Consider the following 12,382-nt stretch of genomic DNA (forward strand, 5'->3'; position numbering starts at 1 on the left):
AATATTAAAGACACTGAATGGCATTTTGATATGAATATACTGTAGCTTAATGCCTCTGTAAGCATTTTAAGTTTAGGATGGATGAATTATTATTTTTACATAATTGTGAAATCATAGCTAAAACTGTAAACACAGGCTGGATTTTTAAAGCCAAAGAGAAAGAAACATGAAATAATGTATTAATACAGTAATGTAATAAAATTATATCAGTGAGGTGGTGTATCAATATGCAGCAGCGGTGAGTGAGTGAGTGAGTGAGTGAGTGAGTGAGTATTAAGGCTCTAAGCTGATGATCAGGTGACCCCTCACTGCTTGGATTATATCTGCTCTCAAACGCGAATCCATCCATCCATCCATCCATCCATTCATCTAGGAACCTCTGTAGTCCAGCTAGGGACTGTGAAGGACAATGGTGACCATGGTCGGATTAGCCTAATCTTTGGACTGTAGAAGAAAACTGGAGTACCCAGATGAAACCCATCAAACACACAGGGATCATACAAACCCCATGCACACAGACCCTGAGGTGGGAATCGAACCCAGACCCTGGAATTAAAAGACCCTTGTCCTTTACATTAAATGTACATGAAATGCAATAGAGAAATAATGTTTGTAAACTTTAAATGCTTACATGAGTCATTTATAAATCTACTCTTATAGGAGTGGGATTTTTAGTTAGAGGACTCTAAAGAAAAACTGAGAAACATACAATTGTACTGTGTTTTCTTATCGATTGTAATCCTTCTAGGTTGTACTAAATGTGCTTTGTGGTGCATAGAATTTATAGGATAGGATAGGATTTTAAATTAAAAAAAAATTTAAGAATTGTATACACTTTATAATTGTGGTGTTTTGGGAAGGAACATGAAGGGACAGGAACGCAGAGACAAACCGAGAGTCAGGCAGACAGTAGCTTACATGGCAAAAAGCAGCATTTTCTGTTTTGTTGAATTTTAACAGCACATGCATGAAGCGACGGCATTTAAACAACCCGAGAAACAATCATGCTGACTGGTTTGTCATAAATCCAAGGAAGGAAAAATAGTCTTTTCAGACGATCAACAGAACATACATTAACATCATTGGCTAATCAAGCTGCTGGTCCATAAGGGGCACTTTTAAAGGAAAGTTTCTCTGTAGGCTCAGACTGACACCTCCATTTGTCCTCGGTTTCTGCCTGAATCACAATGTTTCACATTAATTCTCAGCTAAAGCATTTGCTTGGTAAGAGTGTCCAAGTGCTATGCCACCTACTCTATTTCTCCATCTGTACTGTGGCTCTTTACCTCATTAGGGACTCAGCAAAGACACTGGCTGATGTCTCCGTTGGTGGTGGAAATTGTTTCATGGTCCCCATCTTTGGCTGGATCATGGTTCTCCAAGGAGACTTTTTCCTGTGTCGATCCAGGCTGGGAACACGACACAGCCGGCACCTGTATTGAACCACAGCACTCCCATAGTCCCTGCACCGGGCTGGAGGAGAACAGGTGCCTGCAGGGGTGGCAACACTGGTAGAATAGGAGCATGAAGAACACAGCAAGAACATAGCTAAACAGTAAAAGCGTCTCAAGCACCGGAGCGTCTACCTGTCGATAAAATTCAGTGCGGTGAGTGAACCAGAGGGATGTGAGTGCGATGTTCTCGACGAAGCGTATCGAATAGTAAGCAGTCGCTCGCTTCCAGCCGTAATTTTTGTCAATCAGGTCAGGGTCTTCAAGCTTCAGCTGCACGGCCGACCAGCAGAAAACGTTGATGCCGGCGTACAAAAAAGTAAGCATGGCCAGTGCAGTAGCTGTGCCCACGCGGGTCAGTGTCTTCTCAATGCTCTCTGGGAAGGGCGAGCCGCTGCGCCAGAATGCCACCCATGGGTGCAGGAAGAAGGCGATAAAGCTGAGCATGACAACAGGCAGCAGCCAGGCCTTCAGAACAGAGCCAAAAAGCACGAGCACAGCAACGCGTGTTGCGATCTCAAAGCTGCGCCACAGCAACACACACACGTATGCCACAGGGCGCACTGACACTGCGTAGTCATCGTAGCGGATCTTGATGGCCAGGATGTTGCAGCGTAGTGCACCGTACACAATAGAGAGCAGAGAGATGACCATTAGGGTGGCTGAGAAAGACAAACACAGAAAAAAAACATTAAGTGAATTAGAGTTGACAGAAGTTGAACAGACAATTATCAAGAAAGAAAAGCCACAACCAAAAAAATCCTCAAATAAGCACTCTTTACAACCACAGTGAGCAGAAAAGCATCTGATCAGGTGTTTTATTCCACCGCATGGTCAATCTTTTGTGCATTTCAGCTTACCTCGGTTGTAAAGAATGATCACTTGAGTTTCAATATCCGTCCTGGCAGCTTGAACAAACCTGCCTATTTTCTGCTGACCTCTCTTATCAACAAGATGGTTTCACTAACAGAGTTGTTGCTCTGTCAGTGTTTTTTTATTTTCAAGGCACCATTCTTTAGAGACAGGCATGTGTGAAAATCTCACACAATTCTTTTTTTTCTCATACCAGCCAATCTGGCACCAACAATTATGTTCACAATGATCACACTTTTTCTCCTTTCAGATGTTTGATTCTGTGCACTGTGCTGCTGCGACATGATCGATTCATTTAAAAACCCTCATGAACACGCAGGTGTAGAAGTGTTCCTAATAAAGTGGATAGTGTGTATATATACAAAACTACTGACTAATAAAAGGAGGTCTTTGCTTTTTAACATAATAATTGTGGTAGGAAAAAATATATATTTAGTGATAAATTCTCCATTGCAGGGTACAAGCACGCACACACACACTTGTATACTCACTCCCTCATATAGGCAATTTGAAAAAAGGCCAGCCTCCATGCCTTTGGACTATTAAAGAACCCTGAGGAACCCCACCAAGCATGGGAGCACACCATGCAAACTCCACACAAACAGACCTTAAGGTGAGACTTGAACCCTTGACCCAGGTGGTGCAATGCCACAATGCTAACCATTATGCCACCTAATAATAAGCTGTTTAATGAAAATGTTTTATCATAGAAATAGGTGACAGGTAAATGTCTCATACTGTATATACTTTAATTGGTGCATTAAAAATCAATGCACATTGATTTGTCTCTGGTTACCATAGCTGCACTTAATGGAAGTAGTTTGTTAGTGGAACATCTTAAATATCAGCTCTAAAATTACATCCACCTCATCGTGGCTTTCCTGTAAGGAAATCCAGCAAGCGAGAGTAAACACAAGGTAATGCTGAGAGGATTAGTTGGATGCAGTTGCAGTTTCAGTTCTTCGCGCCCTTTATGTCTGTGCCAGTCATCAATACATCATGGTCTCCTAATGCTTCAGCTACTTCTTAAAATATCACTTCTTCACTGACAGTTAGAATGAAATTCATTGGGGTTGGAAATAAATTTCTCAGTCAGCGCTGCCTGGATGTTATATTTTCATGAACCCCTCTCTTGACTTAAAGACCTTTGGTGGGGTCATGCCATTTATCTTACGCTACACAACTGGCTGCTCAAGTCCATTAGTTCACAGGCCAGCTGTTAAACTTCGCCTATAAGTCTAAAAGACTACTGTATAAATCTACAGCTTCACATTACCTTCAACTTCGACAACCTTCAAGTTCAGCTGGATTTAGTTCTATAGTTTACCCTGCCCCCAACAGTGTCCCTCAGACTGCTAACCCATGAATAGATAAACAGGGAGATACTTTATTGATCCAGAAGGAAATTCTAGATTAATTAAAATCTAGAGCATGGTTTCAGTATGTCATCCTGGGAATACCCTCAAATTCATTGCAGTGGCCAAAACGATGTTATGACGGGCATCATGTTACCTGCAACTGGATTCCTGGGCTACCTCTCCAAGATAGTAACAACATCTCTCCCTGGCAGAACGGATCTATCAGAGTCAAAGCCCCGGCACCTAAACCTACTTAAACACTAAATGTTTTGACAATCCCTGTCCGTGTCCACAATTTTTGTCATTCATCTGAGCACTGCTGACCCTGGCTTTGTTGCCTGCCCTACTTCCTGCCTCTTTTACTCATCCAATCTCTGTCAGATCACTTGTTGCAATCTGGTTTCCATCTATTTTTTTATTTTCCGCTTTCTTACCTACTCACAGCACTTGATCCAGTTTCTGCACCGGCCTAAATACCTGATATGCGCTATATAATCCACTTCTTTATTCACTAAGACCCAACCAAATCAACAACAACCCTGCAAACATATGGCACCTTTCCTGCAAATTAGTCTTCACTCCAGTAATCCTTACTTCATGGCATTATTTGCCAAGAGTTCCCAAATGACATGCCCCATGCCGTGATCCTCCATCTGTACATGCATGCTCAATTGAGGGCCTGTTACAGAGCGCTGGGTCAGCAAATCACTGTTCAGTAGAAAATACAACACACTGTACAGGTTCTGGTATGAAACTGAACAGAGTTTGTTATTAAATAATAAATTGACTCAGTTCAAATTTTCAGTAATTTGTGCTATATTGGATTTTCTGTGGAATCGGACCAGGCGGTCTGGCTTTTGCTCACACAGGCATACTGATGAAGATGAAACTTTACTTTACGTTACCATATTACATTTGTAAAATATCGTTTGACACTCATTTTAAGAATAGCACCATGTTGTTATTGTAAACAAACATTGGTCTTTTGGCTGCTCCTGGCAAGGGATCGCCACATCGGACCATGCAGTTCGCACATACAAGCTTTGCACAGGGTTAATGCCGGGTGCCCTTCCCGACGCAACCCTCCCATTTTATCGGTGCTTGGGTCTGTCACTTCATACAATGGCTGGGGTTTGGGTTCTGGCTGGGAGATGAACTCTGGCTTTCCACATGGCAGGCGAAACACCTACCACTGAGCCACCAGTGCTCCATAAAACAAACATTAGAGTACAGTATGTGGTCCATAAATATTAATGACAGGGAGCTCCTACCAAATCAGTTGCCAGTTAGTTACTATAAATTTTCAAGGAAATATTTTAGTGTCCTGTGAAATTAAAGAGTGTCTTGGCTCTGGCCTGCTCTCTCCAAAAATAGAGATCTATTTTAATCAAGTCTGTAAAAAGCTCAGGCTTAATTACAACAAACAAATTAAGATAAAATACCTCCGTGACAGCATTTACTGTATAACCAGCTGCTGAGGCAGATATAATATTCTGTACTTTATTTTATTTTATGTTTGTTTTCTCTTTATATTTATAGTTTTGAAAATATTCAAGCACTGTTTTTATTAATTAGTTACATTGCTGTTTCAGGCTATTGCTTATTTTAAATGTGTGTCTTTGCATTGTTTTATCTATTTCTTAAGCTGCTATTGAGCTTTTAATTGTGAAATGTGCAATAGAACTTAATTACATGGCAGCGGCCCTTAAAGCTTAATTTAGCATTCACATGCATAAGTTTGACATTAGATCCATTTCAGTTATTGGATATAAACAGCATTTTTTTCACTCGCTCATAAACAGAAAAAAACTGCCTGTGGCAACGCTGGGTTGTTTGACCTTTTGCTACACGCTCATATCCTTCGTAATCGAGTGTGCATCCTTGAGATAAGGCTGTAGGAAGCAGTTGGCTTGGTGTAGTGTGAAGTGTTTCACTGTCATGTGACAAAGCTGTTGAATGTAGCAATGATATGGTCGGGTTTAACGCTGACATGAGAAGTGCTTAGGAAACATGTGCTGCAAGAGCTGTGCTTTTTGAGATCGAGTACTAAAATGGCTCTTGAGAACATCCTAAGAAACAAAGATTCCTTTTTGTAGAACGGTTCTTTAGGGTTTTGTGCAATCACAATAGTCATGGTAGTAAATAGTCATGGTAAATATGAAAGCACCAGAGTTAAAGAAGACATAAGCACATTAAATGAACTGATCACTAACTGCTCTTACGATTCAGCCATTTAGTTTCTTAGCAAAAACACTTTCTAAGGAATACATTTTATTTAAAATTTAAATCGTAATTGTCAGATTGGACCGATCATGTGTACCGATCATTTCCTACCAAAAAGGAAAGCGAAGTTTGTTTACGGTTTGACATTTAGAAATATGCATTCCTTTTTACCACAGTGTGTACTTACAAACAACACCAGAAAAGGTGTGCCTTTCCTGATTCAGTTTATTCAGTCAGTAAGGCTTGAATAGCCTGAATAAACAGGAAACTGATTATAAATCAACACAACCAAGTGAGGGCCTGTTACACAAAGAAGTTCAGGAAGGGTCATCTTATACCATTCCAACATTTTAAGTCATATCTGACACTAAAGCTCTGAGGCTGTCAATGCTCTACAATGCACTTAGGCTCGTTATGTGATAGTAATAACAATGAGGAATGCAATTTAGATTCTAAGTGCCATTCAGGTCCAGCACTTCCCATATATACGTGTGTCTGTGCCCTTTCCACTTACCTCTTCCAATGGAAACACCCCTCTGCAGCACGCAAATGTAGAGCTGCAGTGTGAGCTGAGGGGCAGAGCCCAGGAAGGCCTGAATGACGGAGGTTCGAGCGAAGGCTGCTCGGTGAGCGACCAACTTGCCCTCAGCCTGCCCGACCTCATGTTCCACCTCCTCGGACCGGCCACTCCGAGGCATTTGTTTCTTCCTTGTGATAGTGACATATGGTTCCTCCACCTTCCCCGCACTTCCATAGATACAAAAGGCATCCAAACACCTGGAAAAGAACATGGTTAAGGGAAGGGCTTTTAAGGCACTGTACATTTTGACATACATTTTGTCAGACATAGCGATCATTCAGCACAGGTTTTGATGTTTTTTTTTTTTAAACACTGTATACAGTAGGTGGCACGGTGGGTTAGTGATTAGCACTAACCTTGCACCTCCAGGTTCTGGGTTTGATTCCAGCAGTGGGTCTGCGTGCATGGAGTTTGCATGTTTTCCCCGTGCTTGATGGGTTTCCTTCGTGTTCTCCAGTTTCCTCCCACAGTCCAAAGACATACAGATTAAGCTAATTAGAGTTCCCAAATTGCCCAAACATGAGTGAATGGTGAATGAGTGTGTGAGTGTTGATTACAAAATCGGTATAAACACAATGGTCACCAGTGGCCTCCTCAATCTGTAGTTGGACTACTGAGGATCCTAGATGGATGGATGGATCAGAAACACTGTATAACCAATTATTCTGCTGCTGGTCAATGCATCATTAGGTATATCTGTATAGCTACACCAAATATTTAGGTTTCCAATGCTCAGGGTACATTTCGATCAAATATTTCACATTGTAATTGTTTAACCGTTCCTTTTTTTCCATTTCATTTCAACTTCATAAGCCAACTAACTAACATACAATACCTAGCTTAACTTTAGTTATATGAACTGTCTGCTGTACTAGACGGGTAAATTATACCACTGAAGATATAAGCAAAATAAATATTAAGTTAAAATAAGTTTAAAAAATGTACTATATGTGTAAACATACTTCACAATCAAATATCATATAGCTACTGTAATTATATAATCCAACCCATGTAGGACTCTGTGCTGTATACACAAGTCCAAACAGCATGCTATAATTAGCCATCTCTCTGGGTAGCATCACAGTGAGCACGAAGCGATTAGAGGGCAATCCTTCTGGATTATATACTGTAAATAGGCAATTAAAAGGATGCTACAGTTACAGTTTGTAACTGTCCAAAGTCTTAGCTTTTCTCATGCATATTCAAAATCTGGATACTTATTCACAAAAACATCATCATGAACAACACAATAAGGACATTTAGTTTGCCTTTACTCTTCTATGTCTGTATACTATATATAATGATTTATAATATAACTAAAAAGTGCTCAAAGAGACTTACTCTTATTTTGGACATATCTCAATATCTTTTTACTTTGGATAAATAAAAATTTAATTTTCACGGCACTTTTAACAATGAACACTGTTGCAAAGCAGGTTCAAAGAAATTAAAATTATGGGTATAAATAAAACAAAAAGTCTCGAATAAACAACCTGAGGGCGGCGATAGCAAGAGCTGACATGAGGAAGAAACCTTGAGAGGACTCAAAAAGGAACCCATCCTCATCTGGGTGATACAAGATAGTGAGACCATAAATAGATCCCTTCTATAAATGTGTGCTATGAGAACAAAAGTGCATTAGTTTTAACAGGAAATGTGTTTGATGTAAGGTCTACTTTAGAGAAATGTATTTGTGTTTACTTGGAAATTGCAACCACACAAGAGAACAGTGGCAGTGAAAATGTCAAAACTTCAAATGTGGTCCAGTATTTTAACTGATTGATTAAACACAGCCATTTTATTAACCTTCATATGGTAGAAGTGTTTTGCACCATTCGTGGCAGACTCATGACATCTGTTATATCAACTACAGTCAGGTTAACCCAGGGGACAAAAGTCAAGACACATGGCAATAGACTCACATCCTGTTTAAAAAAAAACACAAAAACTAGACATAAATTATCATACACTCAGTACAGTCCTTATAATAAATCTGTGTGTTTTTAGCACATCACATTAAAATGTGCTATTTTGTATCGATTGAATGCTACATTAGCAAAGAGACTAGACAAACACTGCCTGGGGGAGGCCACTTGCACAGTTCCACTGCGGCTTTTTCCCCCAGGCTAATTAACTTAAAATGCTATTCCATTACACATCACAGGCCTGATAATTTTGCTGTACCTAAGCATACAACCATGGTTATTAAAAAAAAGAAAAACAAACATTTGTGGACATTACCAGCTGTGACTACTTCAGAGGTCATTGTGAGGAAAGCTATTAAAATGAAAGTATTAATTATTGATGAGCCACATACGACCTGAAACACTGACCAGCGCTATCTGATCAGGACAGCACAGGCGACTGTTGAAGACAATGTCAATGCATCAATTATGCACACTCCATATTACAGCTAAGGGACAGCTGGAACTGTCATGTTGCTGCAATATTGACTGTTTTAAAACATCCCAGTGACACACTGACACATGATTCTCAGTGTCAAGCAGAAAACACATTTCTGTAAAATGTATAAATCCAGCAAATCGATTTTGAGAATTTACTGTTAACTTAATATGTAGCTCTTTAAACTTAGCATTTAAGCATTTTTTAAATACATATATTTATATAGGGCTCAGTAGTGTGCAGTATATAGCAACATCCTTTTTGTTCAGCAAACCCCAGGCAATATGATAAACTGAATTTCATTTCATTTTAACCAACTATACAAATATGACTGAGCAAAAAAAAAAGAAAAAAAAAAAAGTCACATAGGCAGAGAAATAGCACAGATCATGTGTTTTTCGGACGTGTCTGTGACCCCCCCCAAAAAAAATTGCTCATTTTGACATATTCTATTAGTGGTAAAATGTACACGTTATAGTAATGATGACTTTCGTTGTACCTAGCATATCCGAAAACAGAAAACAAGTCTTTCATATAAGCACGTATATTTTGTCATTAATCATTATTGACCTATGATGTGTTGCCGGCACGGATATGTGCCGCTTGGGTTTCCTACAGTATATAACCCTCCCATTAACAGGTGCATCTACTGTATAATGATATAATCAATGTTATTCATGTTACCTGTCGAAGGTTTTATTGTTATGACTGAAGTTATAAACTACTGTATATAACCATTTAAATCAGTATCATCTGTTCTTTACAGTGAAACAGGCCACAGAATGGTTATATAGGTCCTAAGTGCATTCATTTATGTCCAGTTAGATTTCTTTAATCCTTGGACATGCTGATCCCAAACTGGAAATGTGTGTTCAATTATGGTTATTTCTGTCACTGTTAAGATGGGAAAAACATTCATGTAAAGCGATCAGCAAGGATAGAAACACTTGCTTACTCATTTATTGTCTATATTGCTTTATCCTGTATACGAGGTCACGGGGAGCCTGGAGCCTATCCCAGGAGACTTGGTGGGGTACACCTTGGACAGGGTGCCAATCCATTGCAGGGCAAACAAATACACACACACTCACTCCCACACACACTATGGGCAGTTTGGAATTGAACTTGACCTAATCTGCATTTCTTCGGACTGCTGGAGGAAAGTGGAGTACCTGGATGAAACGCACCCAGCACAGGAAAAACAGGAAAATTCCATGCACACAGACCCCAAGGAGGGAATCGAACCCTGGAGGTTGAAGGTGAAAATGTTTGGATAGAAACACTCACTCACTCTCACTAATTGTCTATACCGCTTTATCCTGTATTCAGGGTTGCGCCAGACCTGGAGCCTATCCCAGGAGACTTAGGGCACGAGGCTGGGGGACACCCTGGACACACACACACACACACACACACACACACACACACACATACATTAAGGGCATTTGGGAATGAAATTGGCCTAATCTGCATGTCTTTGGACTGCGAAAGGAAACCTGAGTACCTGGAGAAAACCCACTAAGCAAAGCACAGGGGAAACAGAAAAACAAGCCGGGAATCGAACCCGAACCCTGGAGGTGTGAGGCGAAAATGTTTGGATAGAAACAATTAAATTCAAGTAAATTACATAAACAATTCTGCCTGATTATGTAACTGTCTTTGTGTACAAGCTATATTCGATATTCAGGTAATGACCCTACACCATGTCATGTGCATTGTGTCTGAGCCCAGATGGCACACAGCTGTACACATGGACATGGTCAGAAACTCCAGAGATGAACCTGATTCACCTGCTCTATCCATCCTAACCCACACCCTGGAGCAGCACAGACCTCCATGCTGAATGACAGAGTAGAAGGTCTCACCTGATGACAGGTCCGAGCTGCAGGAGGTGCAGCAGCAGGATGAGCGGCCTGTCTCTGCTCAGGTCTCGGTGGATGAAGATGAGGGTGAGCTGCACCAACACGCACGGCACCAGCGTGAAGAGCAGCGTGAAGCCCTGCCAGATCTGATCCCCGGCCGAGCGGTACGTGGTGCTCAGGTACAGAGCTGCCGTGGTTTCGGCCGTGAACAGGGAGACCGACACCAGGACGGAGCTGGGCAGTCTCATCCTCTCACCCCTCACTCCGCCATCCTGATCCGCTTCTCTGCGCTGCACACACACACACACACACATACACACACACACACATACACATACAGAGCGCGCACCACCGCGGGGATCTGGGTTGCCATGTTCTGCAGTGTTTACTATAATATTTTGTATAGTATAGACAGTACAGTATAAAGCCGCACATCCACATACCAACACATGCCGCAGACTCTAACACATCTTTCATCTCTCAGGTTCCCGGTCCTGTGTTCTGATCTATTTACACACAGACAGGTTCGGCAGTCACATAATAGATGGTTGCCAAATATTTTAATTAAGACTCCATATTTAACCTGAATTAGATGGGGATAGGAGCGTAAAAGACATGTTAAAATCCTGAAATGTAAAACAAAATGTATAAAAATAATAATTAAAAAAATGAAAGAAATAATAATAATTTTCACGAATTATGATGATGATGATGATGATAATGATGATTATAATTATTTTTATTATTAGAAGTAGTAATAGTAGTAGTATATAAATTTAATGAATTATTATTATTATTATTATTATTATTATATAATTTTAATAAATTATTATTATTAGAAGTAGCAATAGTAGTATATAATTTTAATGAATTATTATTATTATTATTATTATTATTATTATTATTAATAATAATAATAATCATAATAATAATAATAATATTATTATTACATACTTTTCACAAATTATTATTATAATTATTCCTATTATGTGCAGTAGTACTAGTAGTAGTAGTATATACTTTTCATGAATTATTATTATTATTGTATAATTTTCGTGAATTATTATAATGTATTATTATTATTATTATTATTATTATTATCGCACAGGCTTTTTTTTTTTTTTATTATTCTTTTTCTTCCACATGTACAAAATGTATAATAATCCTTCCGCATGGCAGGTGAAATACCTCAAGATCTCAAGACATATGTTGAAAAGTGGCTAATTACTTCTTGGGTGACATCTAAGGAGTGACATCATTGTGTGATGCTTTTTTCCAGCATCCGGGGGTTTTGGATGTCTTATGTGAAGTAAAAACACATTTAGATCTAATTGAACAACTTTTGCTTAGCATGGCATAGGCTCTACTTAACAGAAAGTCAGTTATTTTAAGTTGTTTGGAAAACACATCCAATGGAACGTGATATACTCCTTCTAAGGTATTTATACAATCTGCACCATTCCAGGTCAGTATGAACTCAAGACCATTGGTCTTTCGGCAAGGGGTCTTCATAGCAGACTTGGCACAGGTTTTTCACCGGAGGCCCTCCCTGATGCCACCCTCCAGTGGCTGGGGTTTGGCTACTGGCTTGGAATTTAACCCAGGCCTTCCGCATGGCAGGTGAAATACCTC

General features: G+C 39.8%; 1 protein-coding gene across 1 annotated transcript; it reads right to left on the bottom strand.

The window, feature by feature from the left end:
- On the bottom strand, window positions 1-11,261 carry xk (X-linked Kx blood group (McLeod syndrome)). The gene is made up of 4 exons (XM_053492029.1): window positions 11,194-11,261; window positions 10,754-11,040; window positions 6,420-6,682; window positions 1-2,113 (listed from the first exon to the last, which is right to left on the bottom strand). The coding sequence occupies exons 2-4, from the start codon at window positions 10,996-10,998 to the stop codon at window positions 1,299-1,301; spliced, it is 1,323 nt and encodes a 440-aa protein (XP_053348004.1). The 5' UTR covers window positions 10,999-11,040; window positions 11,194-11,261; the 3' UTR covers window positions 1-1,298.
- Between the last annotated feature and the right edge of the window lie 1,121 nt (window positions 11,262-12,382).

The sequence above is a fragment of the Clarias gariepinus genome, chromosome 3 (genome assembly GCF_024256425.1).
Source record: "Clarias gariepinus isolate MV-2021 ecotype Netherlands chromosome 3, CGAR_prim_01v2, whole genome shotgun sequence".
Lineage (NCBI taxonomy): Eukaryota > Metazoa > Chordata > Actinopteri > Siluriformes > Clariidae > Clarias > Clarias gariepinus.